The sequence below is a fragment of the Cadophora gregata genome (assembly GCF_030347475.1).
Source record: "Cadophora gregata isolate MNR1 chromosome Unknown scaffold_12, whole genome shotgun sequence".
NCBI classification, from domain to species: Eukaryota; Fungi; Ascomycota; class Leotiomycetes; order Helotiales; family Ploettnerulaceae; genus Cadophora; species Cadophora gregata.
The window spans coordinates 927,858-950,329 of record NW_026695935.1 but is presented as its reverse complement, the minus strand read 5'-3'; the positions used below and the strand labels follow the sequence as shown (position 1 = coordinate 950,329).

The 22,472-nt window shown below is 43.4% G+C and overlaps 7 protein-coding genes across 7 annotated transcripts; 5 read left to right on the top strand and 2 right to left on the bottom strand.

Annotated features, from left to right (window-relative positions):
* Window positions 1–6: 6 nt before the first annotated feature.
* On the top strand, window positions 7–714 carry ONS95_003154 (uncharacterized protein; the record flags this gene model as incomplete). The annotated part of the gene is made up of 1 exon (XM_058496444.1): window positions 7–714. One exon carries the CDS (start codon window positions 7–9, stop codon window positions 712–714), a length of 708 nt encoding a protein of 235 aa, XP_058353695.1.
* Window positions 715–1,183: 469 nt separating this feature from the next.
* ONS95_003153 (uncharacterized protein) lies at window positions 1,184–2,010 on the top strand (the record flags this gene model as incomplete). The annotated part of the gene is made up of 2 exons (XM_058496443.1): window positions 1,184–1,232; window positions 1,328–2,010. The coding sequence occupies 2 exons, from the start codon at window positions 1,184–1,186 to the stop codon at window positions 2,008–2,010; spliced, it is 732 nt and encodes a 243-aa protein (XP_058353694.1).
* A 197-nt stretch (window positions 2,011–2,207) lies between these two features.
* On the bottom strand, window positions 2,208–3,126 carry ONS95_003152 (uncharacterized protein; the record flags this gene model as incomplete). Its single annotated transcript, XM_058496442.1, has 4 exons — window positions 2,208–2,438; window positions 2,551–2,611; window positions 2,661–2,828; window positions 2,885–3,126. The coding sequence occupies 4 exons, from the start codon at window positions 3,124–3,126 to the stop codon at window positions 2,208–2,210; spliced, it is 702 nt and encodes a 233-aa protein (XP_058353693.1).
* A 789-nt stretch (window positions 3,127–3,915) lies between these two features.
* Window positions 3,916–7,305, top strand: ONS95_003151 (uncharacterized protein; the record flags this gene model as incomplete). The annotated part of the gene is made up of 1 exon (XM_058496441.1): window positions 3,916–7,305. One exon carries the CDS (start codon window positions 3,916–3,918, stop codon window positions 7,303–7,305), a length of 3,390 nt encoding a protein of 1,129 aa, XP_058353692.1.
* A 9,523-nt stretch (window positions 7,306–16,828) lies between these two features.
* On the top strand, window positions 16,829–19,369 carry PTC2 (Protein phosphatase 2C 2). The gene is made up of 7 exons (XM_058496440.1): window positions 16,829–17,117; window positions 17,359–17,680; window positions 17,736–17,809; window positions 17,860–17,944; window positions 17,997–18,203; window positions 18,258–18,518; window positions 18,566–19,369. The coding sequence occupies exons 1-7, from the start codon at window positions 17,082–17,084 to the stop codon at window positions 18,880–18,882; spliced, it is 1,302 nt and encodes a 433-aa protein (XP_058353691.1). The 5' UTR covers window positions 16,829–17,081; the 3' UTR covers window positions 18,883–19,369.
* A 372-nt stretch (window positions 19,370–19,741) lies between these two features.
* On the top strand, window positions 19,742–20,901 carry ONS95_003149 (uncharacterized protein). Its single transcript, XM_058496439.1, has 4 exons — window positions 19,742–19,896; window positions 19,972–20,170; window positions 20,231–20,656; window positions 20,707–20,901. The coding sequence occupies exons 1-4, from the start codon at window positions 19,854–19,856 to the stop codon at window positions 20,729–20,731; spliced, it is 693 nt and encodes a 230-aa protein (XP_058353690.1). The 5' UTR covers window positions 19,742–19,853; the 3' UTR covers window positions 20,732–20,901.
* A 576-nt stretch (window positions 20,902–21,477) lies between these two features.
* Window positions 21,478–22,135, bottom strand: ONS95_003148 (uncharacterized protein; the record flags this gene model as incomplete). Its single annotated transcript, XM_058496438.1, has 2 exons — window positions 21,478–21,820; window positions 21,930–22,135. The coding sequence occupies 2 exons, from the start codon at window positions 22,133–22,135 to the stop codon at window positions 21,478–21,480; spliced, it is 549 nt and encodes a 182-aa protein (XP_058353689.1).
* Window positions 22,136–22,472: the final 337 nt, after the last annotated feature.

Below are 22,472 nucleotides of genomic sequence, written 5' to 3'. Positions count from 1 at the left end.
CTCCCAATGATCATGCGCTCCTCAATCCTCTCACTGATGGCGTTGTGCTTTGCCACGGCCCTGGCACAGATTGGCGCGAACTGTAATGTCGTTGCAAATCAGACAGTCAAAGCCGGAGATACTCTAGCAGCGATCGCCAAAACTGCCAATGTGACGCTCGACCAAATTCAATTTGTCAACACTCAAATCACCAACCCAAGATCGATCAACGTAGGCGACATAATCAAGATCCCCAACACGAAATGCGTTGCACCTGCAGCGAAGCCACTGGCCGAGCCCACAGCTACTTGCTCCAACGGAACGGCAAAGACAATCACTGTCGTCTCCGGAGACACTTTGATCATTATCGCTAAGGAAAAGCTAGGCATAACGCTGCCAGCGTTGTTGGCTGCAAACGCACAGATAAAAAATCCGGATGTTCTCAACGTAGGGGATGTGATCAACGTTCCACTTTGCAACAACGGTACTTCTACTGGTGGAGCGAATAATTCCAACACTGGAAGTACCACGGCGACCAAATTTAGAACGAGTTCAATTTCCAGTACCGGGATGAAGCCCTCCAAAACAATGACATCTGCCGGAAATGGACCTGCCGATTTGAATGCTGTCACGCCAACCTGCTTGACGCCAACTAAGTCAGATGGACCTAAGGCAATTCCTGCTGATGGAGATGCCACAGCGCAAGCGGCTGAGCCCACCAAGGCTCCTCGTTAACAACTAACAATGTCAAATATTGCTAAGTGTACCGCTTCTGAAAGTTAGACGAGCTCTGGGATAATGGAGAAAGATTGCTTCCTGAGAAGCGACTTTGTGGAGTTGATGGTTGCAAAGATATTCCGCCGTATAGCATTTCGATTGGTGTTAGTAATCATCTGAAGGAGGATGTTCAAGCGTGCGATACAAGATCCCAGTTCAGTTCTCGATATTTCTGCTTATATATTCTTCTTATTTAGATAACTATGGGAGTCTATGATCAGTTAACATCATCAATGAGCAAAAATTTACATCTGTTGTTGTATTTTCGTATTGCACATCCGTGATTGGCTACTTTGCCGACGAGACTTTCGAGGGTCCTGGTGATTTACAACGAGGCACAGCGCCTTGGCAGCCGGACGTCATAAAAAAAGATAGTGGCGGCGGTTGTGAACACCGCCATTCCACATCCAAGACCTCACCCTTCATTATGCCGGACAAAGACGCTGGAACCCCCCGAGTATTTCTCGTGCGGCACGGTATGCATATTCCTCAAATGCACCCAATCTGCCAGCTGTCCTTTTTGCGAATTATTTTCTGGTTGAATCCGATGGCAGCACTGACTTTTTGACAGGGGAGACTGAATGGACGATTTCTGGTCGTTACACAGGTCGAAGCGATATTCCGTTGACTGCCAAAGGTGAACAGCAGGTTTCTTTGTCGGCCAATGTGATAGTTGGTCCAGGCAAGATTGTCGATCCATCAAGAGTTGCCCACGTGTTCGTGAGTCCTCGTACTCGAGCACAACGAACATACGAGCTGCTCTTCGACGAGTCTTCGCGAACAGACCTCATTGGATCCTATGAGACTACAGAAGATATCCGAGAATGGGAGTATGGATTGTATGAAGGGCTTTTGACCGCGCAGATTAGACTAGGTCGCAAGGAGCGGGGGTTAGACAAAGACAGGCCATGGAATATATGGGTGGATGGCTGTGAGGGAGGAGAATCAGCTGCTGAAGTGGCAGCACGTCTTGATCGGATAATCGCCAGAATCAAGGAGATACATGGGCCGTATATGCATGGAGAGAAAGCTGCGGATGTTATTTTGATTGGTCACGGGCACATACTGAGAGCTTTTGCCAAACGGTGGATCGGCTTTGAACTCAGTATGACTCTGCCTATGATGTTAGAACCTGGCGCCATTGGAGTATTGTCGTACGAACATCACAACATTGACGAGCCGGCATTCCTGCTTGGTGTCAATATGGGAGCAAGCGATGAAAAAATGTGCTTCCCAAACCCGTCAAAGCAGTGATGCTGCAGCGCAGTAACCCCTCGTGTACGGGTCCACAGCTGCGACTTACCAATAGCTTGTCCAACCTGTTTTGATCGCATCAATACACAAGACTCATTATTGCCAGATGAGTCAATGCTCCTGACATAGACATAGGTAGTCATCCAGGAGCTCAATAGAAGCATGAGATGCGGGACTGAAGCTGCGTTTCATGATACTCATGGTTTCCGTTTGAAGGAGTACAAGAATAATCCCTCTCTGGAGAACACTTTCCTGTCTTGGTCCTCGACTTCCTCGACCTCGAATCTTTTACGGGCATTCTTCATGAACTGCATGTCTGCTCTCCGCCGCTTCTTGAAACAAAAGTAGATGACAGCTTCGTTGCAAAGCTCAAGAAGATCCTCGAGGGTAGTAAGAAGCAACGGGAAAGCTGGTTCAAAGTAGACGCACTAGATGCGCGCCGAATTAGTACATGCTTCGAACCTTTGATATGAGACGTAAGATCTCAAGGTTAACCACATAGCAGAGATATTTTGTGTCTTTTTCGGGAAATTCACTTACGTCTGCGGCCAAAATGAGATTCGGCTTCTCTCTAATTACTTCCTCTGGTAAAGGATCACCCCTGGAGGATTGATCAGAGAGCATATCAAACACGCTTCAGAGCCGCTTACCAATTCAAAACGAGTTCCTTTACACGTAATTCCAGCCTGTTCAGCTCGATGTTCTTGTGCATGAGCCCCATCATGTTCTCTTGATCCGTGATGTAGAGAGTATGGTGGAGTTTGCACCCAATCGCCACGCCAAGTCCAACGAGGCCGCCCCCAGCTCCAAGTTCGAGACTTTGGAATCATATCAGCAATTCTGAAAACTCGTCGCAGAACCATCAGACACTTACATTCGGGCATCTTTCAGTGCATCTCTATGATAACGTAGCATCTGTTGAGCAAGCACCACACCAGCTGGCCATAATTGACCTCCGCACCCTGATTTGAGGTCTTCGTGGAGCTCAAGTGAGGGCTCCAGAAGACTGGAGAAGTTGATCGAGGTCGTGGAGGCCGCTTTGTAAGCGGGCACTGCTGTAAGCTCTTCTCCAAACGCCAGAGGAGAGAATTCTGGGGACTCCGAACGAGATGCCATTCCAAGCGTGTTATTGCAAGTAAACGGAACCCGAAGTCGTAAGAGGCAAAGAGGGTCACGAAACGACCGGCTAAATATCGGCACGGCGCGTTCGCGAAAGCCAGGATTTTGACTTTGACCTCAGTCCTGGTCCTATCCCGCCGCTTCCACTCTCCTCGGCTCGCTTCCCTTTCTTCGCTTCAACACCCCTCCTTGATTGCATTCTTCATCGTAAGCCAGCAAGGGAAACCTCCTGCGCTGGTGCTGAATCGATAAAGCACAACTGCGCCCCTACTTTGCTGTATTCGGCTTGTCCTGTACGCATAGATGACCCAAATTGGCCGGGCACATCTTGCTCCCAATTATCCCTCGTCACTCTCTTCGCCACTCTTGCGAGACTGAGGAGGAATCCAGAAGTCCCAATATAGATGGAGTCAAATGGCAGCACGATGCTCAGAACTGTTCTCTCTATGGGTGGCGCGGTGTCAACAAATGCTGCGGCAGTAGCAGCTACATCGAAGTACCTGAGACCTGCGGTGGTTGGAACGAAGTATCTTCAGCCTCCGGGGACGAGGCACGTGTCTCCAAGCCATCCAACTTGTATTATTCTGGGACCTTAGACTTTATACATTGGTGTTTCCTGAATATTATGGAAGGGTTGGGGGCGGAATTTCGCCATCCCTTGCAGTGTTTGTCATTCTTCACTTCTGTCAGTTGAATTCCAAGCAAGGCGATACCGATAAGACGATCTCCCTACACTGCGCCTCCAAAATTAACCTTCGATGACAACCAGCACCATGTCGGTATCCTATGTTCTTGACCTTTCCTGTCGGTCTGCATATTCTTCTGTTCATCTCGATTCTGTATCATCACACTCTTTGCGATATACTGGTTGCTTTACCACTTCTCAACCAGCGAAGTTTCAAAACCCGCTGGCAATTTAGGAAGATGAGTCTGCGGGGTCTGGTCTTGGTCTTTGCAATCTTTTCGTCTGTCATAGATGCCATTCCGACAATTGCCTACCCATTGAACTCTCAGGTCCCGCCTGCAGCACGAATCTCGACTCCTTTCTCCTATGCCTTTTCCACTTCGACATTTTCATCCACTCTTCCTATGACATACACTCTGTCAAGCGGTCCTAAGTGGCTCTCATTAGATAGCGACTCTCGGATACTCTCTGGAACACCTTCGACCGAAGATGTGGGCACCGATACAGTTACTGGTGTTCCCATTGGCTTGACAGCCAGCGATTCCACTGGCTCAATTACATTGAATGCAACACTGGTGGTTTCTAAGAACCCAGCACCTTCAGTGCAAGTACCAGCAACCCAATTGGCCTCCTCAGGCAAATTTTCAGCTCCATCAACACTGCGTTACCACCCTTCAACGCCGTTCAATTTCAGCTTTCAACCCGCAACATTCACGAGAAGTGATGGCAGCTCAACATTCATCTACTATGCAGTAACTTCTACCAACACGCCACTGCCCTCCTGGATTCATTTCGACGACAGTACGATCTCGTTCACTGGACAGAGTCCAGACTATCAGTCGCTTATACAACCTCCGCAGACATTTGGAATACAGCTCATAGCGACGGATATTGAGGGTTTCGGGGGTGCCTCATTATACTTTGATATTGAAGTTGGCGTTCACCTACTGGCCTTCAAGAACACCGAGATGGTGATCAATGGAACAGTAGGAGAGACTCTCCGCTTAGATGGGCTGTTTCAAGATCTGGAACTGGACGGCCAGGCTCCGAATTCATCGGATATAGTTGCAACGTCTGCTCAAATACCATCATGGATGACCTTCAATAACTCAAGTCTCGCACTCACTGGCACTGTGCCAGTTGATGCCGCCTCTTTCAATATCACGGTCCAGGTGACAGACATCTATGGCGATACAGCCGAGGCTTTTATTCAGATCATAATCCCAGTTTCTCTATTCAGCAAATCCATTGGAAGTCTGAACGCAACTACAGGCTCAACCTTTTCATATGACCTAGGCATCTACCTCACCAATAGATCTGACACGGAGATGATGGCGCAAATACTCCCTCCGCAAGCATGGATCTCTTTCAACCCGCAGACGTTAATTATTGCAGGGCAAATACCGCCTTCCACACAACCATCAACGATTTTGATCACATTGTCGGCAACATCGAAGTCACGCCAAACTACAAAGTCCCAGGCTTTCGATTTGTTAATATTCGCGAACAATCAGACCCTAACATCAACCGCGCCACATCATTCAACCACACTTACTTCCCGAACATCCCAAGTTCCGACCAGTTCGAGAACAGTGGAGACAAGCTCCATCGCGGCGAATTCGCCTAAACGCCTTGGCAATGATATTATTCTAGCCATAGTAATACCTCTTGGGATACTGTTCCTAGCCATGTTATTGATACTCTGCTGTTACTATCCACGACGGCATGCGGCGAAGAAGCTGAAAGAAACTGGCAAAGTCGAGAAACGTTCCATATCATCCCCTCTGGAAGCAACACCAAGTATTGCAGAAAGCTTCCAAACGATCGAATCAGTATCCACAATTCCACCCCCACCCCCTCTCCAGCTGGATATGTCTGGATTCGGTATTCAGAATGATGCGAGACCTGGGACTGTCTTGGGACCGATCTCAGGGGCGGAGACTGCAGAAGGCAGGAGGCATCCAAGTGGCGTCGCAAACAATCCCCTGAGGCGATCACTGACCATGTCAACTGCTCCAGGCTCGCAGGTCTCTCATCTGAGTCAATCACACCATTCTGGATTTGGAAATAGGGCTCGGTCTAAATCCGACAACGCCCTGTCTGACGATAGCTGGAGATACACCCAGAACAGCGAATATCTAACAATGAGATCATCTGGAACAAGTTCTTCCCAGACGCATAACTTAAACCGAAACTATTCCAACTACTCTCGCAAAGGCCACTCTCGACGGCCAACTATGTTTCTCTCCGCGAATCAAGTTCACCCTACTACGCATAGCAATCCTCCTATTCAACCTCGCGAGAGCACGATTCTCAATCTCAGAGATAGTAACTTTTCGCTTACGCCACTTGAAAGCTTCTCTGCGCTAGAGAAAGGAAGTGTTCTTACAGACACGAACGCAGCCTTGCCATCCGTCCTACCATCCACAGAAGTTCCAATCCCCCCGAAATCTGCAAAACGACAATCCCGGTTCATTACAACCACGGATAGGTCCAGAGGGATCGGTCATGGCCGACAAGAGTCCATCTTATCCTTCTCTGGAATTCCTGCGAAGAGACGAAGCATCGGTCATGGACAAGACTGGTCAGATGGCCGGGGCTTGGATAGGGATCCAAGGAACTTGTTTAATACAGCTAACTTACCTGGGAACGAGAAGCGAAGAAGTAATGCCGGCACATCATCGCCCTTTGAGTCACCCAAAAGAGCCTCGGTCTCCCCAAGAAAAACCATAAGACAAGTCACCAAAAGTCCATCGATACCACCCCAATCCATGGTTCTCTCAGAAAGTAGCGGGAACTCCCGCCTCTCTCGTCCAGTTAGTAGAAGGGTTGGCTCATCCCCCTTCTTTGGAGGCTCATCAATTAGAACTTCCGGGAAGATAAGCAAGAAGCCTCGCCGAACGTCCTACGCAGACTCTCCTACCGTCCCAGAAGAAGCTATCATGGATACTCTCGAGGCGACTATCGCGCAAGGCCTGCGCGATATGAGTGATGAACTAGATCATCGCGATTCTTTTGGCATCTCATATGGTATGGCAAGAGAAGAGACTAGGCAGCTCAGATCTTACATCCAGAGTCATCTCGGAGGACGAACAAGGACGAGAACTAGCATACGCTCATACGAGTCGAGGGATAGTCGGTTCGAGTCCGCGACAGGCTCGATATCGCACACGGAGAGAAGCCCCCACGGGGAGCCACCAAGAGGCGATGAGTTCTACGAAGACTATACTCCAGACGGTTTTTCGGACGGGAGCTGGGAAACGCAGAGGAGTGCGAGGGACGATGAGGGTAGCGTAGTGACAGATGGCGATGGTTTGCAAAGTCCCGAACATGGATATGGGAACTCGAAATCGACTCCAGCTACTCCAGAGATAGGCAGAGCAGCGAGGATTGTCAATGGAGCCGGAAGGAGGCCTATGAGTGTCGATGCGAGAGGAGTGAAGAGAGTGCACACACAGAGGGGCGAGATGGATCATACGGCTTATATCTGAGTGTGCTCTTTTCCACTTGGTGTAAGGGAGAAGGGTGTCATCATGCCTATACGTGATTAAGTACGAGATAATTGAAGGCGACACTGCCAAGTTTCACCGATATGGAACGATTGAAGATAATACGAGGCTATTTTCACGTCTCTATCGCTCGCTTGTGACTTCGCCGAAGATGCTGGACTGTTTTGGGTCTAAGTAGAGAGAGCTGGAAGGAGAATGAACAAGAAGCTTTGTTGAAGGTGGCCTGTTACTCTTCCAGCAGATGGGACCTATGCAGCTTACAGACGAGCATAAAAGGTACTTGTGATTTGCCCGATACAAAACCAACTTTGTGGTTTGTTACAATAATATCACGGGTGTTTTCATACTTGAGAGAAAACGAGCTAAGGTACGTGCCGTAACTTGACAGCGCGTGAAGCACACGTTTTCACGCAATATTTAAATTGTACCATGATCCAGTCCGACAGCAGGCCGTACAGGCGAGCGTTCTATGTTTACTTGGACGTGGACAGGAAAAGACCACAAGCCGTAAGGATGACGACGGCCCTTGACCTCTTTTGACCCCTTAATCTGGCCAGGTGGGCCAGCCAAACATGGCCTGAATCCAGCTGTTGAAAACACCACCGCGAGGGGAGGAAAGAAGTGAATGGAATGGAATGGAATGGACGCATACCTTAAGCAAAAACAAATGGGCAGCCGAGATATGATACCTGCACTTTCCACTGAGAGTCTGAAGGATGGCAAAATGTAGAAACAAAACACATTTCGCCCCAACACAGCGCAGCCCAGCCTCTCCCCAGCACGGAGGGCACGGAGGCGGGTGGGCACCACCTTTCAAGGGGTCCACTAAGGTGATGCTACCTGAATTACCTGCCTACCTGCCTACCTGCAGACGCTGGTAATGGAATGCACACCTCTTGCCCTCAGGTGACAAAACCCTGTCCTCCAGGCCAGACAATGGATCTCAGTAGACGTGGACAGCGACACTGGACTGGACTGGACTGGACTGGACTGTACTGTGCTGTCGAGGCCGGGGAATTTCGTCTCCGGTGAAGGGCCGGTTGCCCCGTACACTAAGTTTACTATGGAAATCTCACTAAAACAAAATGCACGGAACAACTAAGAAGGCATATTACATTAAAACTCAGTTACATCTCCTCTACGCTTAATATATTAATCGATTCGCTCTTCTATTATAATAATTAAAGCGTTTATCTCCTGAATCGTCAACTTTTCCTATTCCTCTTTAATAAACTCTTATAACTCTCTCTCGTTCTTTACCTTCCGTTCCTTTATTTGTTGTTTAATTATTCGCTATACTCCTTCAATTGGATTAAGATTAGGAGAGTTAGTAGGGTAACGAGGCTTCAATTATCGAATTCAATACTCGTTCTTATAATTATTCGGAGCGTTTAACTCAGAGCTTATACCGTGAGCCCCTTTGTTATCCTCTTAGAAAATCCACTTAAAAACCCCTTTCTTTCGCTGAATATTAAAGAATAGCTTCATAATTAGCTCTAAGAAGTAATCCACGTAATCGTCGCTATCGATATAACAAGGGAGAAAAGCGAGCTTCGATTTATAGTTCTATCTAATTATAGTAGCAATTGTAATAGAAACCTTTTGAACCGGTAGGTGTTTATAAGTCTTATTAAGGCGATTTCAGTGAAGTTTTCCGGTCTCGGGATCACGTCCTTATCGACGAAAGGTCTTAACCTTTTTCCGTTGATTAACTGCGAAGTGAGAAGCGTGTAACAGTCCGGTATTTACTCGCTGTAAATATAGAAAGCTATAGTTAATCTCTAATAATCAAGAGGTAGGTATATTATATAGACAGAAGATAGTTACTAAGTATTAGAATACTATTTAAAGTTAAGCACGAAGCTCCTATCTAATAGTAGATATATTAGTCTTATATAGAACTTTTATTCTTCTTAGATCCCTTAAGATACTAGATCCTTAGATCCTTAGATCTGTTCTCTTATATAAGGATCTAGGGATCTAAGGATCTATCACGTGACTTATCGTCTACTATGATCTAGGTAATTATTACTACTAAGCGTGAGTATATAGTAATATTACTCGCTATCCTATATTATTCCCTAGTTAGTACTACCTTATTAATAGTACCGCTCCTTTATTAGTACTACTGCCCCTATAGTACTACTAATAGTACTATTAGTATATAGGTGCTAACTGAACTATAGCGCTAAGGGGTTCGTAATACTATCTCCCTCTTAGCTTAGCGTAGTCCCTATGCTTAAGTATAACCTTAAGGGACGTTGATAGTTACTAACAACTATCTTCCTTATCTATTATATCTAGTGTTATAAAGAAATTGAGTATTACTTAGATAAAGAAAAAACAGAGTATCTAGCTTATACTCTATATTAAGCGTGCTATGTAACTCGTAAAGCCTTATTCCTTCTGCTATAGCTTTTCTTATACCTGCTTCCTAGATTTATCTATTTTAAAACGATACTTCGAGTATATTTACTTAAAGTGTTACGATTATAATACCTCGGGGTATATTAAGAAGTTCACTCCTAAACGACCTATATACTAGTTTAAAATAAGAAAAACCGTGACTCTTACTCGCTTTTTAACGCCTCCCTCTAAGCTTATCAAGGATAATCCTACTTCTTAGTTCCCTGCCTTCGAACCTAACGTCAACCTAGTGTCCTTTTCTAAGGGCCTAGTCTTTAACCTTAGGTCCCCTTCCTTCTAGGTAAACCTGGATTTCTTTAATAGAATTCCCGTAGAAGCTTAAAGTAGTAAAGGTTAGATTTAGATTCTTAAGTGTTTTCTAATTATAGGTACCCTTTCTATTTAATTAAATATTTTATTTTACTATAGAAATACTAATAGTTGAGAATAGCTTCTACTTCGTATTTAGCGTTTAGATTAATTAGTTATATTTTAATAATAAGAGCCGGCGGTACTCCTAGTGATACTAGTTTAAGGAGAGATATATAGAATACTAAGTAGATATTTATTATCTTTAGTAGAGCTAGTTAATAATTAACTAGTCCCTTAACTTTAGTAATCCTAAATAGTCTTAGCTTCTTATAATCTAATTTATAACTTAATCGTTTAGTTACGATATTCTTTCTAAGTAAGTAGACTTTATCCCCCTTCTTAAGCGTTAATCCTATGCTACGCTTTCTATTATAGTAGATCGTAGATCTTTACGCGATAAAGAGAATATTAGCTAATAATTCTTTATAGAGCTGTTTAAGCTCATTTACCTATAGTATAGCTTCTTATATAGTACCCTAACTAGCTATTAGTAGGTTATATACTATGGGATTATACTTATAATTCGCGTAAAACAGTGATACTCTAATAGTCTCTTGATCCGCGCTATTATATATAAACTAGGTAAGTGGGAGTAGTTACACCTAGTTATCCTGCTTATAGTTTATATAACACTGAAAATAAGTCTCTATTATCTAGTTAATTTATTCTGTTTATATATTAGTCTAAGGATAGAATACGATTAATATTTTCTACTTTATTCTTAAGAGCGTGATAAGAGTTTTCTAGAACTTTAAGGTAAAGAGCTTATCTCTATCTAAGATAATCTTATCTAGTATTCTGTAGCTTATAAAGATTATTCTAAGGAATACTTGCGCTATTATAAGCGCGTCCTATGTTTTAAGTACTAATACTATATATGCGTACTTTATAAACTTATCTGTTATTATATAGATCGAGTTATATACGATTCCTATAACTAAGTCTTTCGAGGGTAGTAGCTCGACTATAAAATCTAAAGTAATTAATTTCTATAGGCGAGGTAGTATTATTAGTAACTTCATGAGCCTATATAAAGTATAGTATAATACCTTATTCCGGATATATATATTATATAACACTATTATATCTTTAACTACCTTCCTTATTCTTAGGAAGTAGTATTCCCTAGATAGCTTAGATAGCGTCTTAGCTACTCCTTAGTATCTATAAGCAGGTAGCCTATACTAGTGCGTAACGAATTTAATCTTATCTCTAGTAAGTATATAGATTCGTCCTTAGTATAGAAGCGTACTATCTAAGGTGAAAGAGAATCCTTCGCTTAGCTGCTTCTTCTATTTAGCTATAACTAGGTTATTAGTATAGTCCTTCCAGATTTTCTTAGCGACTTAGCCTATTAAGGCTAGCTATTAGTGATTAACTATTAGTGAATCACTATCCCTTTATAGTATAGTATAGGATTTATAAGTTTTATTTACAAGATATTCTAGTTTCCTACTTAGGGCATTAGCCTTAGCGTTTTCCGTTCCCTTAATATAAGAAATTCGAAGTTTTATAGTAGAGAGTATTTTATACTATTAAACTTAGCGTTAGTTTAATTCTTTAGTAGTTATAAAGTAAATAAGATTCTTATAGTCCGTTAGGATCTGTACTTCGTAGGCGGCGCCCTTAAGGTAGACCTTCTATTCGTGTACTACGTCTATAATTACTAGTAACTCTTTATTATATATATTATAGTTGAGTTCTACTAGTGATAGTTTCTGCGAATAGTAAGCGATTAGTTATTATCTTCTATCCTTGCCTAGCTAGCTAAGTATAGCTCTAATAGCGTAATCCAAAGAATCTATCTCTATATATATTTCTTTATTAAGGGTAAAGGAAGTAAGTATTAGTTCTACGATAAAAGTCGCTTTAAGTGCCTTAAACGCTTTTCGTGTATTATCGGACTAGTGGAATTCCTTATCCTTATAAGTTAACTCCGTAAGTAGCCCGGCGATTTTTAAGTAGTCCTTAATAAATCGCCTATAGAAGTTAGTAAACCCGAGGAATAATTATACTTCCTTAATATTCGTAGGCCCTATCTACTTAATAATTACTTTAATCTTTTTAGGATCTATAGCTAATCCTACGGTAGTAACTATATAGCTTAGAAAAATAACCTCGTCTACGTGGAAGTTATACTTCTCTAGTTTAAGTAATAAGTAGGCGTTCTCTAGCTTCTAGAGAATAGCTATAACGTCCTTTATATATTACTTCTCTAATTTAGAGTAGACTAGTATATTATCTAAATAGTATATATATATTATATCTAAGTAAGGCCGTAAAATATTATTAATTAGACACTGAAATATAGCTAGTGTGTTAGTTAAGCTGAAGGGTATAATCGTGTACTCATAGTAACTAAAACAAGTACGAAATACTGTTTTTTCTTCTTCTCTCTTAGCTATTCTAACGAAGTTATATACTTCTCGTAAGTTAAGCTAAGTGAAAATCTTAGCTCTAATAAGTTTATCTTATAGCTCCTTAGCTAATAGTAGTATATAATAATCCTTTTTTATAGCGTTATTTAATCGATAGTAGTCGATATATATTCGTTATCTACTATCTTTTTTTTCTACGAATAAGATATTACTTCCCTACGGAGATTTAGACTCTTAGATAAATCCCTTCGCTAGGTTTTTATTAATATATTACTTAATTATTATTAAGTCTATCGCTAAATATTCCCTAAGTAGTTAGAATATTAGTTTAGTACTTAGTTCTAACTCGATCCGATAATTGTAGTCCTAGTGTTTTAGTAAGGCCTTAATACCTTATTCCTTCTTAAATAGTGCTATAAACTTCTTATATACTAATAGTATATCCTTTATTAGTAGACCCTTATCTTAGTATCCGAGCTTTTCCTTAGAGGTAGCGCTAACCTCTCGAATACTTATTACTTCTGTTCCCGGTAAATAATAGCAGTCTTAGTAATAACTAAACTTAAGTTTTCCTATCTGCTAATTAATAATAGGATTATACTTTTCTATCTATAGTAGCTCTAAGATAATATTATACCTTCTAATCCTAATGATATTAAATTAGATTATTTTAAAGTATCCGGTAATACTTATATAGACTAAAGTAGTCTAGACCTCGATTAGTCTATTAGAGGCGACCTTACTATCCGCTAGTACTAGATAGTATCTCTTATCTTTTACTTCGGTTAATAAGTAGTACTTAAGTATAACAGTAGGAGATATAAAGTTCCCTTATACCTTAGAGTTTACTATCGCCTAAAGCTTAACTCCCTTAATTTTAACCTCTAATATAAGATATTTATCTCTAATAGTAGTAAGTTACTATATACAGAAATATTCCTAATATATACTATAGTTAAGAATACTTTCCTATACCTTTCGATTACTATAACTTAGGCTAACCTTATATATAAGCCCTATTCCGAGTTCAGTGTATATTACTAGATTATATATCTCGTAATAGTACCGGCTGTTATTATTAATATAGACCTATATCCTATTATATTAGTTCTTAGCTATAATTTCCTATTTCTCGCCTACCTCTAGTAGCGCGCTAGTATTAAGAATAACGGTATTCTAGAGTAGTAAGTACTATATAAAGGTCGTTAGTCCTTCCTAGCTGCTAGCTATTCTCTATCTGATACACTTATAGTCCCGGTAGACTACTTTATACCTTACTTCTTATAGTAGACCCCCTAAGCTAATAAGGCCTAGTTCTTAATAAGTAACCCCGGTAGTTATATTAGTCTAGTAGCGAGTGTTATAGCTAACTTGATATAAGCTCTTTTCTCTTTAGGTAACTTCCTAAGTTTCACTTACTCTTAGTCCTAAGAGTTTAGGTTAAAGTAGCTCTAGTTCTAGAGTCTACTTAAGTTCCTAGGCCTCTTTCTTACTATTACTTAGTATTAGCTCTATATTATTATCTAGCTTAGAGCTATTATTATCTCGATATATATAGTCCTTAAGGGGCGTGCTAATAATAGTTTACTTAAGCTGATCTATAATACTTACGGAATCTCGCTTATTATCGTTAGAATCGCCTAACTAGGTATAGATATAATTCTCCTTAAGCTTATCTATAGTTATATATTAATAATATATCGCGGCGAGTTATTATATTAGTTTATTATAAGAGCTACGTCCTATTATATTAGTATATTTCTTATTTATCTACGACTTCTTTTATTAATAAGAGCTAGCTATATAACTAGGAAAGTTATACTTAAAGTATAGCTTCTTCTCTTGTCGCTCGCTTATAACTTTCTTAAATAGCCCGCTACTATATAACTTTCCTTAATAACTTAGCTTCCGGAACGTTGTATTAAGTTCTATTTCCTGAGAGTAGAATAGTTTCTTATTATTACCTCCTTTTCCTTAGTATATATATGTTCTAGAGTAGTATTAGCCTTTCTTCTTAAGTGCCCTCTTATAGTTTTAGTTATTAATCTTAATAGCTATTTTAATAAGTTCTTATAAGTTAGTAAGCGCGTCTGATCTTACTATCTTATCTTTTACTCTATCTTTTAACCCTTTATAGTACTATACTTAAAGGGCGTTGTTATTCTAGCTAGTCTGATTCGCGAATTACTAGAAGGCGGTAATATATATAGTTACTAACCTAACCTACTTTAGGTTCTAGATATTCCGTTTAGTAGTATAGTTCTAATCGATATTACTAAAGACGCGATTAATCTTATACTTAAAACCCTCGAAGGTTATAAAGATCTTCTAGGATTCCTTAGTTATTACTATAGAGACTCTCTTATCCTTAGTCCGGTTCTAAATATAGTCTGAGAGGAAGGTCTCGATCTAGTTAAAAGCAGATCCTTAGAGGAAAGACGAAGCCTAAAGGACTTTATTAGTTTCTATAGTAAACTAGTGACTGTTAAAGCCTGTATAAAGCTTAACCTAAGTAAGGTATACTCTAAGCTTAGATCAGTCTTTATAGTAGAGATCCGGGGCAGCGATCTTAGGTATATTCTTTAGGTCGAAAACCTTAGTAGGAGCTAAGTAGTTGTTCGCTGATCTTTTAATAGAAGATATATTATCTTTATGAGTTAGTACCTCTAACGAGATAATACTTAAAGTGTAATAGTCCGGTATTTACTCGCTGTAAATACAGAAGGCTATAGTTAATCTCTAATAATTAAGAGGTAAGTATATTATATAGATAGAAGATAGTTACTAAGTATTAGAATACTATTTGAAGTTAAGTATGAAGCTCTTATCTAATAGTAGATATACTAGTCTTATATAGAACCTTCGTTCTTCTTAGATCCCTTAAGATACTAGATCCTTAGATCCTTAGATCCGTTCCCTTATATAAGGATCTAGGGATCTAGGGATCTATCACGTGACCTATCGTCTACTGTGATCTAGGTAACTATTACTACTGAGCGTAAGTATACAGCGGTACTACTCGCTGTCCTATATTATTCCCTGGTTAGTACTACCCTATTGATAGCACCGCTCCTTCGTTAGTACTACTGCCCCCATAGTACCACTGATAGTACTATTAGCATATAGGTGCCAACTGAACCGTAGCGCTAAGGGGTTCGTAACAAAGCGTCGGAATATAATACCTTCTTATATTAAGGCGTTTTCTATTATTATTCGTCTCTTAAAGTACAATAAAAATCCTCCCGAACCTTTATATTCCCTTTCGTAAGGAACTTCGATTCCGCAGCTTAAAAATATCTAATCCCTTCACGTCGAAAGGAGTTTAAAAGAGTCTTTTCGCAGTAATCTAACTCGTAATATTCAACGAGCTCTTTAGTTATTATCGATCTAATTCCCTACTACCTGTCTATATCTTCCTCGATCTCTAAAACCTTCTCGCGAGGAACTTTATAAGGATTTACTTAATTAGGGCGCGCAGTTCGGAGGAGGTCTTCGTCTTATTAATAAATATGAGAGACAGTTTATTAAGGAATATCTATAAACTACGAGATCTCACCGACCGATTAACACGGCTTTCGAAAGCGTCTATCGTTAAATTCCTTACGTGTAGGTGTATCCTATTCAGTGCGATTAGTTAAGCGTTTGAGCTTCAGAGGAGGTCGTGGAGTCGTAGGAGGCTTAGGAGAAGGTGTGCGAAGTAAAGTTTCGTCTATATTTACTATGTTATCGTAGAGTTACTAAGGTTGTCATACAAAATAAGGGGGTTGTTTAGTCGCGCACAGATAGCAGCTAGCTTACCTGGCAACGCTTCACCGGAGACGAATTTCCCCCGCCTCGTGTACTGTACTGTTTGACGAGCACTGACGATATCCTGCCTGCCCTGCGCAGCCCTGCCCCGGTTTCCTGTTGCCCCCGAGAACGCCTCGGCCAGCTTCCACTCTGTGCATCCCTCCCCGCCACCACCCCTCCAATCCCATCTTGGCAAGCCTGGCTTCTGGCTTCTGGCTTCTGGCTTCTGGCTTCTGGTCGCTCGCTGGTCGCTGGTCGCTGGTCGCTGGCAGGTAGGTATGGCATGGTATGGTATGGTATGCATGTAATGCTGGCTCGTATACTTTCTACCCGACCATACTCAACGAAAGTCACAGTCAACATCCCTCTCTCTGCCCTGGCCTCTGACCTACCCCATAGTGGTTCCCGTTCCCGTTCCCGTCCTTGTTTTGTTTGAGGAGTGTGGTCGAGGTGGTATATGATACCTCAGGTAAGGTATCTGATCTGATCGGCCGCTAGCACCTCGCTTGATTTCGGCGGCGACTCTCATCCTCAGCACCTCCCTCCATCATCATTTTCGGTCCTGGATCTTCCTTTTCAGCAACACGCGACATCCCAACAACCTGACAAAACTCCTCGACGACCTAGTACAGCTACCTCCATCCCTGATGCAGAGCAGCAGATAGCCTACACTCCGCCTTTCAAGCTTCCCAACCGCGACTCGACCCCGCACATTACCACCTCTTTTCCCTCCCACCGTCTTCCGCAAGTCAAAAAGCTCGTCCAGAAATTCCCCCCTGGCCAACGCGCTCAGGAAGCTCGATCTCTGTCAACATGGGTCAGACTCTATCGGAGCCGGTAGTGGATAAGGTACAAAATCTTCCTTTCCTTTCATGCAGCCTGCTCGGGCATTGTCAGGTTGTGCTAGTGTCCTTGTCGATTACACCTCGCAGTCCGCTAGGAAAGGGCGCCGACCAGATATCCAGCTTCAAGATTGACTACACCTTGAAAGATGGTGATTTGGGTGGAGCTGTATGATGGCGCGCCTCTATGCTAGTGGGCGTCCACTGAGGTTAATTGTGCAAGGTTGCTGACATACCATCTTTGCCAGACTTCTGAAAACGGTGGCGATGATCGCTTGATCTTTGGTGTCTCGTCCATGCAAGGATGGAGAATCAGCATGGAAGATGCGCATGCTGCTGTTTTAGACCTACAATCTGTCGCCGAAGATGGAAAGGATTCAAAGCCTGCAGGGATTGATTCAAGACTCTCGTTCTTTGGAGTATATGACGGACATGGAGGGGATAAAGTGGCTCTGTTCGCTGGCGAGAACATCCATCCAATAATCGCAAAACAGGAAGCCTTCAAGAAGGGTGATTTGGAGCAGGCGCTGAAGGATGGTTTCCTGGCCACAGACAGAGCGATCCTCAATGGTTAGCTTGCAAACATTCAGGAAAGGGCATGGGCGACTGACTCGTGCTTTTTTAGACCCACGGTACGAGGAAGAGGTTTCTGGATGCACGGCTTCTGTTGCGATTGTCTCGGCAACAAAAATCTTTGTGGTATGTTGTTTGCAGCTTGGTACAGAGGGATACGCATCTGACAAGCATAGGGAAATGCGGGCGATTCTAGAAGTGTTCTGGGTGTGAAGGGGAGGGCTAAGCCATTGTCTTTCGACCACAAGCCCCAGAACGAAGGTACGTCTTGCTAGTAGCTAAGATTATGAGTTATATTACTGATGTTAAACAGGTGAGAAGGCAAGAATCACTGCTGCGGGAGGTTTCGTTGATTTCGGACGTGTCAATGGCAACCTCGCTCTGTCACGGGCCATTGGAGATTTTGAATTCAAGAAGAGTGCTGAGCTGGCTCCTGAGCAACAGATCGTCACAGCCTACCCGGATGTAACTGTTCATGACATTTCGGACGACGATGAGTTCTTGGTAGTGGCATGTGATGGTGAGTCTGCATTCAACTAGCTACTCCATTGGAGTTTCTAACAGATTTCTGTAGGTATCTGGGATTGCCAGTCCTCCCAAGCTGTTGTTGAATTTGTTAGACGCGGAATTGCCGCCAAACAGGAGCTCTCGAAAATTTGCGAGAACATGATGGACAACTGCCTTGCTTCGAATTCCGAGACGGGTGGCGTTGGCTGTGACAACATGACCATCATAATCATTGGGCTGCTGCACGGCAAGTCCAAGGACGATTGGTATGAGGAGATCGCGAAGAGGGTTGCCAATGGCGATGGACCTTGCGCACCCCCTGAATATGGCAAGTAATTCGGGTTTCTTTCGATAACAGCACTAATTTCTGGACAGCCGAGTTCCGAGGTCCTGGCGTACACCACAACTTTGACGATAGCGACAGCGGTTACGATGTCAATATGGACTCAAAGTCAAAGTCGTTCGGTGGCAACCAACGAGGTCGGATAATTCTTCTTGGAGATGGCACGGAGGTCCTAACTGACTCAGATGACACCGAGATGTTCGATCGCAGCGAGGAAGACCGCGATCTGGCCAGCCAAGTCTCAAAGGGGCAGGCAATAGAGAGCACCGGAAGTTCCGAGCCAAAGTACAAGGCTGTCCTTGACGATGACTCGAAGACGGAAGAGAAGTCCGAGTCCAAAGAAATGTAATCGAAAGTACTTTGGATCTCTTGTCATTCTGGATCTTCAACCCGAAGAGCTTAGCCGGCGAGTTATGCAGTATGAGATTCTGGGAAGTGGTGTTTCTGGACACTTGTCTACCCTGCATCATAGCCTGGATTGCTGCAGCGATGTGTTTGTGAGAATATGGCGAGGCATGGTTATAGCTTCACACAGGACTTCTGTTCCCAGGGTTTATGAATGGGCTGATTGATGGCACAAGGACCTGGAAGGAAGGTCATCGAAGCACAGCATGCATTGCAACCATTCGGAACCTACACGGCGGCGCCTCTCGTTCTACTTTTGTTCCCTGAAATTACGATTTCCGTCACGCAGCGAGTGTTTATGTCTTCTTCTGGGTTCTCGTTTTCTATTGCATTATATTTCGGAAGTGGAAGGAAAGGTCTCTAGAATTAAGGCAAACAGCTGCTGCATTTGTACCGAAGAGCGCCAATTGATACCTAAAACTAGTTCTGATACCCATACCCTTCTCCCAGCGTTGACCTGAAGTGAGTTGGTGAACCGAATCCTGTGTAGAGTCCTCGATGTCAACCATGACTTCTCGAAGTATGTGGTTGGCAATCCGGTTGTCCAGCTACTATAAACTGTAATACCTCTCACTTCATCAGTGCCCGAGAGTCTCACTTCATCTACGGTCTCGGGCACATGCGGGCTTCCTCATCCCGTCAGCCACGTATAGGAAAATGATGAAACCAGTACTATTATTCCTTGTTGCTGTTGGTGGTGCTGTTGCGGTGCAGGCGGATTACGTGATCAGACTCCCGACTGACAACCAATCAGGGTGGGGCTGTTGATCATCACTTCAATCATTCTAAATCATCGACGTCTTTCAAAGCTCTTGACCCGACGAAGACTCTCCGTCTCTCCGTCTCTCCGCTCCGCTCAGCCTTACTACCAACTTCTTCCTCTTTCTCTCTTATCACCATTAATTGACCGGCAAGATGCTGCCTTCAACGAGATCAGCAGCTGCGCTGGCGCTGCGAGGTAGACTCTTCCTCCCCTGAAGCTTCTTTCTTCAACCTCGCCACAGATCCCAAAAGCTAAACATTACCTTTACAGCCAAGCCAGCAGCCTCCTTGATCCCTTACCGATCAATCGCAGCTATCACATCCTCCTCTTCGAAGCCTGCGAGTCCTGGACTGACACCCCACAATGTCCCTCAGACACCACCCCCAATGATGAGCATTACAGGCAAGCCCAGGAGAGAAGTGCCATTGCCTAGCCAGGAGGGCAAGAAGGGTGCTATGCAATACGCACTGTATGTGCACTTCCCGGGTTTTACAGGGGAAGATTGAATTGGAGCTGATATCCCTCCCAGAACAACACTCGATCAAATAGCAAACTGGGCGCGCCAAAGTTCTCTGTGGCCCATGTCCTTCGGTCTCGCCTGCTGTGCCGTCGAAATGATGCATCTCTCCACCCCTCGTTACGATCAAGATCGCCTCGGTATTATTTTCAGAGCATCTCCTCGCCAGTCGGATGTTATGATTGTTGCAGGTACACTCACGAATAAGATGGCTCCAGCTCTCAGACAAGTTTACGATCAGATGCCTGAACCGAGATGGGTTATTTCGATGGGTAGCTGTGCTAATGGTGGCGGGTATTACCATTACAGCTACAGTGTTACGAGAGGTTGCGATCGCATTGTGCCGGTTGATATTTATGTGCCTGGGTGCCCACCTACTTCGGAGGCTTTGATGTATGGCATTTTCCAGCTTCAGAAGAAGATGAGGCACACAAAGATGTAAGTTCGTCCAATTTCCCGTACAGATCAGCTCACTGATATCGATAAAGTACCCGAATGTGGTACAGAAAGTAGAAGGTAATGGGACGGGATGCAAGGATAGTGGAGCATGTTTCTTTACTGTACAAAGTTTCAGATGCAAATAATCTGGTTGCACCGGAGTTCATTAGTCTTTAGAGAATATGAAAAAACAAAATCATGACGTATCTAGCCATGAAATCTCAAGTTTGTGATTTATCTAGAGCGAAAAGCTGACCGCAACATATGAGTGAATGAGTGCCTTGTACGGGTTCATTAATCCAGATGTTTATTCCCTCTGGACATTATCTCTCTCGCTGTGCTAGTGCTAATCTACAAGACAAGATGGCAGGGTCGAAAGTCCTGTATGATGCTTTTAGCTTCACTATAGACCTGCGCAATGCTACATAAATGGGGAGACGGGAAATGACGACGTGAGTGCCCGAGGACAGGTCAACAATCCAAGTCAAGGCAAAATAGCTCCTCAGTTACTTGTACATGAATTTTTCGGCTGTGGGCAACAGACAGAAGTTCTAGTGGATAGAATTCTTTATTCAATCACCAATTAACACTAAAATTAGTACTATAAAATGCCCCTAAGCAGACCAGAGAGCAATGATGTGTCGCCCTTCCCTAAGTTCCCTTCCACCGTACAGCCCAAAAATCAGAGCGCCGTGCTCAAACGCTAAAAACAAGGAGTTGAAAAGCCCCACCAGCAGATCAACAGATCTCTCCCGATCCTTCACCTTTCCCTCGACGTCCCATCTCTAATATCCTCCTTTGTCCTTTGCATAGATGCAGATCTACAAGAACGCACCAACCAAGCCGGCAAGACCCATCATCATACTCCCAGCCCCGACAACCAAATCCTTGCTCGCAGCATTGCCCGACTGCGTGGCTGAAGCACCAGTGGCAGTTCCGCTGGACGTACTCTCAACTCTCACATCGCCATTGTTCCCGGTAGTCTGCGCAGAGCTGGAGTCCGTTCCCGTAGCCGTGGTAGCTGTGGTGGTTGTTGGGATGTCGCGGCTAATGGCACTGGATGTGGTGGATGTGTAGATAGATGCTTGGGCACAGTAGGTGTCTTTACTATTTTGAGCAGTAGCAATACCCGCGTCTTCGGAGCAGCCAGATGCTGTATAGCACCTGGTTTGAATGTTAGTTAGATTCACATAGTGTCTCTCTGACTTTCTTAAAAGGTCAAAGTTGAGAGTGAAAGAGTGTAGTAATCGAAGAGCTGGCAAGAAGGACGTACGTCAGGACATCATTCCATTTTTGACAGAGACAACCCCAATCTGTTGATCCACATTGAGCGACGATGAGTTTTGTTGATGCTAAGCACAGATCAAGTACTGGCTGGCCTGCACATGTTGTGGACGTAGCTGGGTTTGCAGAGAAAGTGATTGTTTGAGCTGCGGCGAGGGAAATGAGGGTCGAGATTGGGAGAAGAGAGAATTGCATTTTGATTTTTGGGAAAGTTGATTCTGTGTGACTGAAGCTTCGAGACGAGGCAAAGCAGAGAGCTAGATATATAGGGGTATTCGGGAGTAAGTAGGTACTCGAAGGTACTGTGTGGAGATGCAGATATCTGAAGAATATACAGAAATGGAAAAGAAATCAACAAGAAGAGGAAGTCAAGGAGGAGAAAGGTCGCAAGGGTACGAGAAGATAAATTTACAACAGGATACCAAGCCAGGCTCCATACAACAAATTAAATTTACCTTTGTTGCTCGGACAATAATTTCCTCCTTGATGAAGCCACGGGGCTAGGACCTCAGATGGGGATGGGCCCGTACTC

Bases quoted from the DNA above. Each gene is read 5' to 3' on its own strand.
- ONS95_003149 (XM_058496439.1), top strand. From the start codon at position 19,854: ATGCTGCCTTCAACGAGATCAGCAGCTGCGCTGGCGCTGCGAG. The intron at 19,897-19,971 runs GTAGACTCTTCC...TTACCTTTACAG, and splicing joins AGCTGCGCTGGCGCTGCGAG to CCAAGCCAGCAGCCTCCTTG. The intron at 20,171-20,230 runs GTATGTGCACTT...TATCCCTCCCAG, and splicing joins GGTGCTATGCAATACGCACT to AACAACACTCGATCAAATAG.
- PTC2 (XM_058496440.1), top strand. From the start codon at position 17,082: ATGGGTCAGACTCTATCGGAGCCGGTAGTGGATAAG. The intron at 17,810-17,859 runs GTATGTTGTTTG...TGACAAGCATAG, and splicing joins CGGCAACAAAAATCTTTGTG to GGAAATGCGGGCGATTCTAG. The intron at 18,519-18,565 runs GCAAGTAATTCG...ATTTCTGGACAG, and splicing joins TTGCGCACCCCCTGAATATG to CCGAGTTCCGAGGTCCTGGC.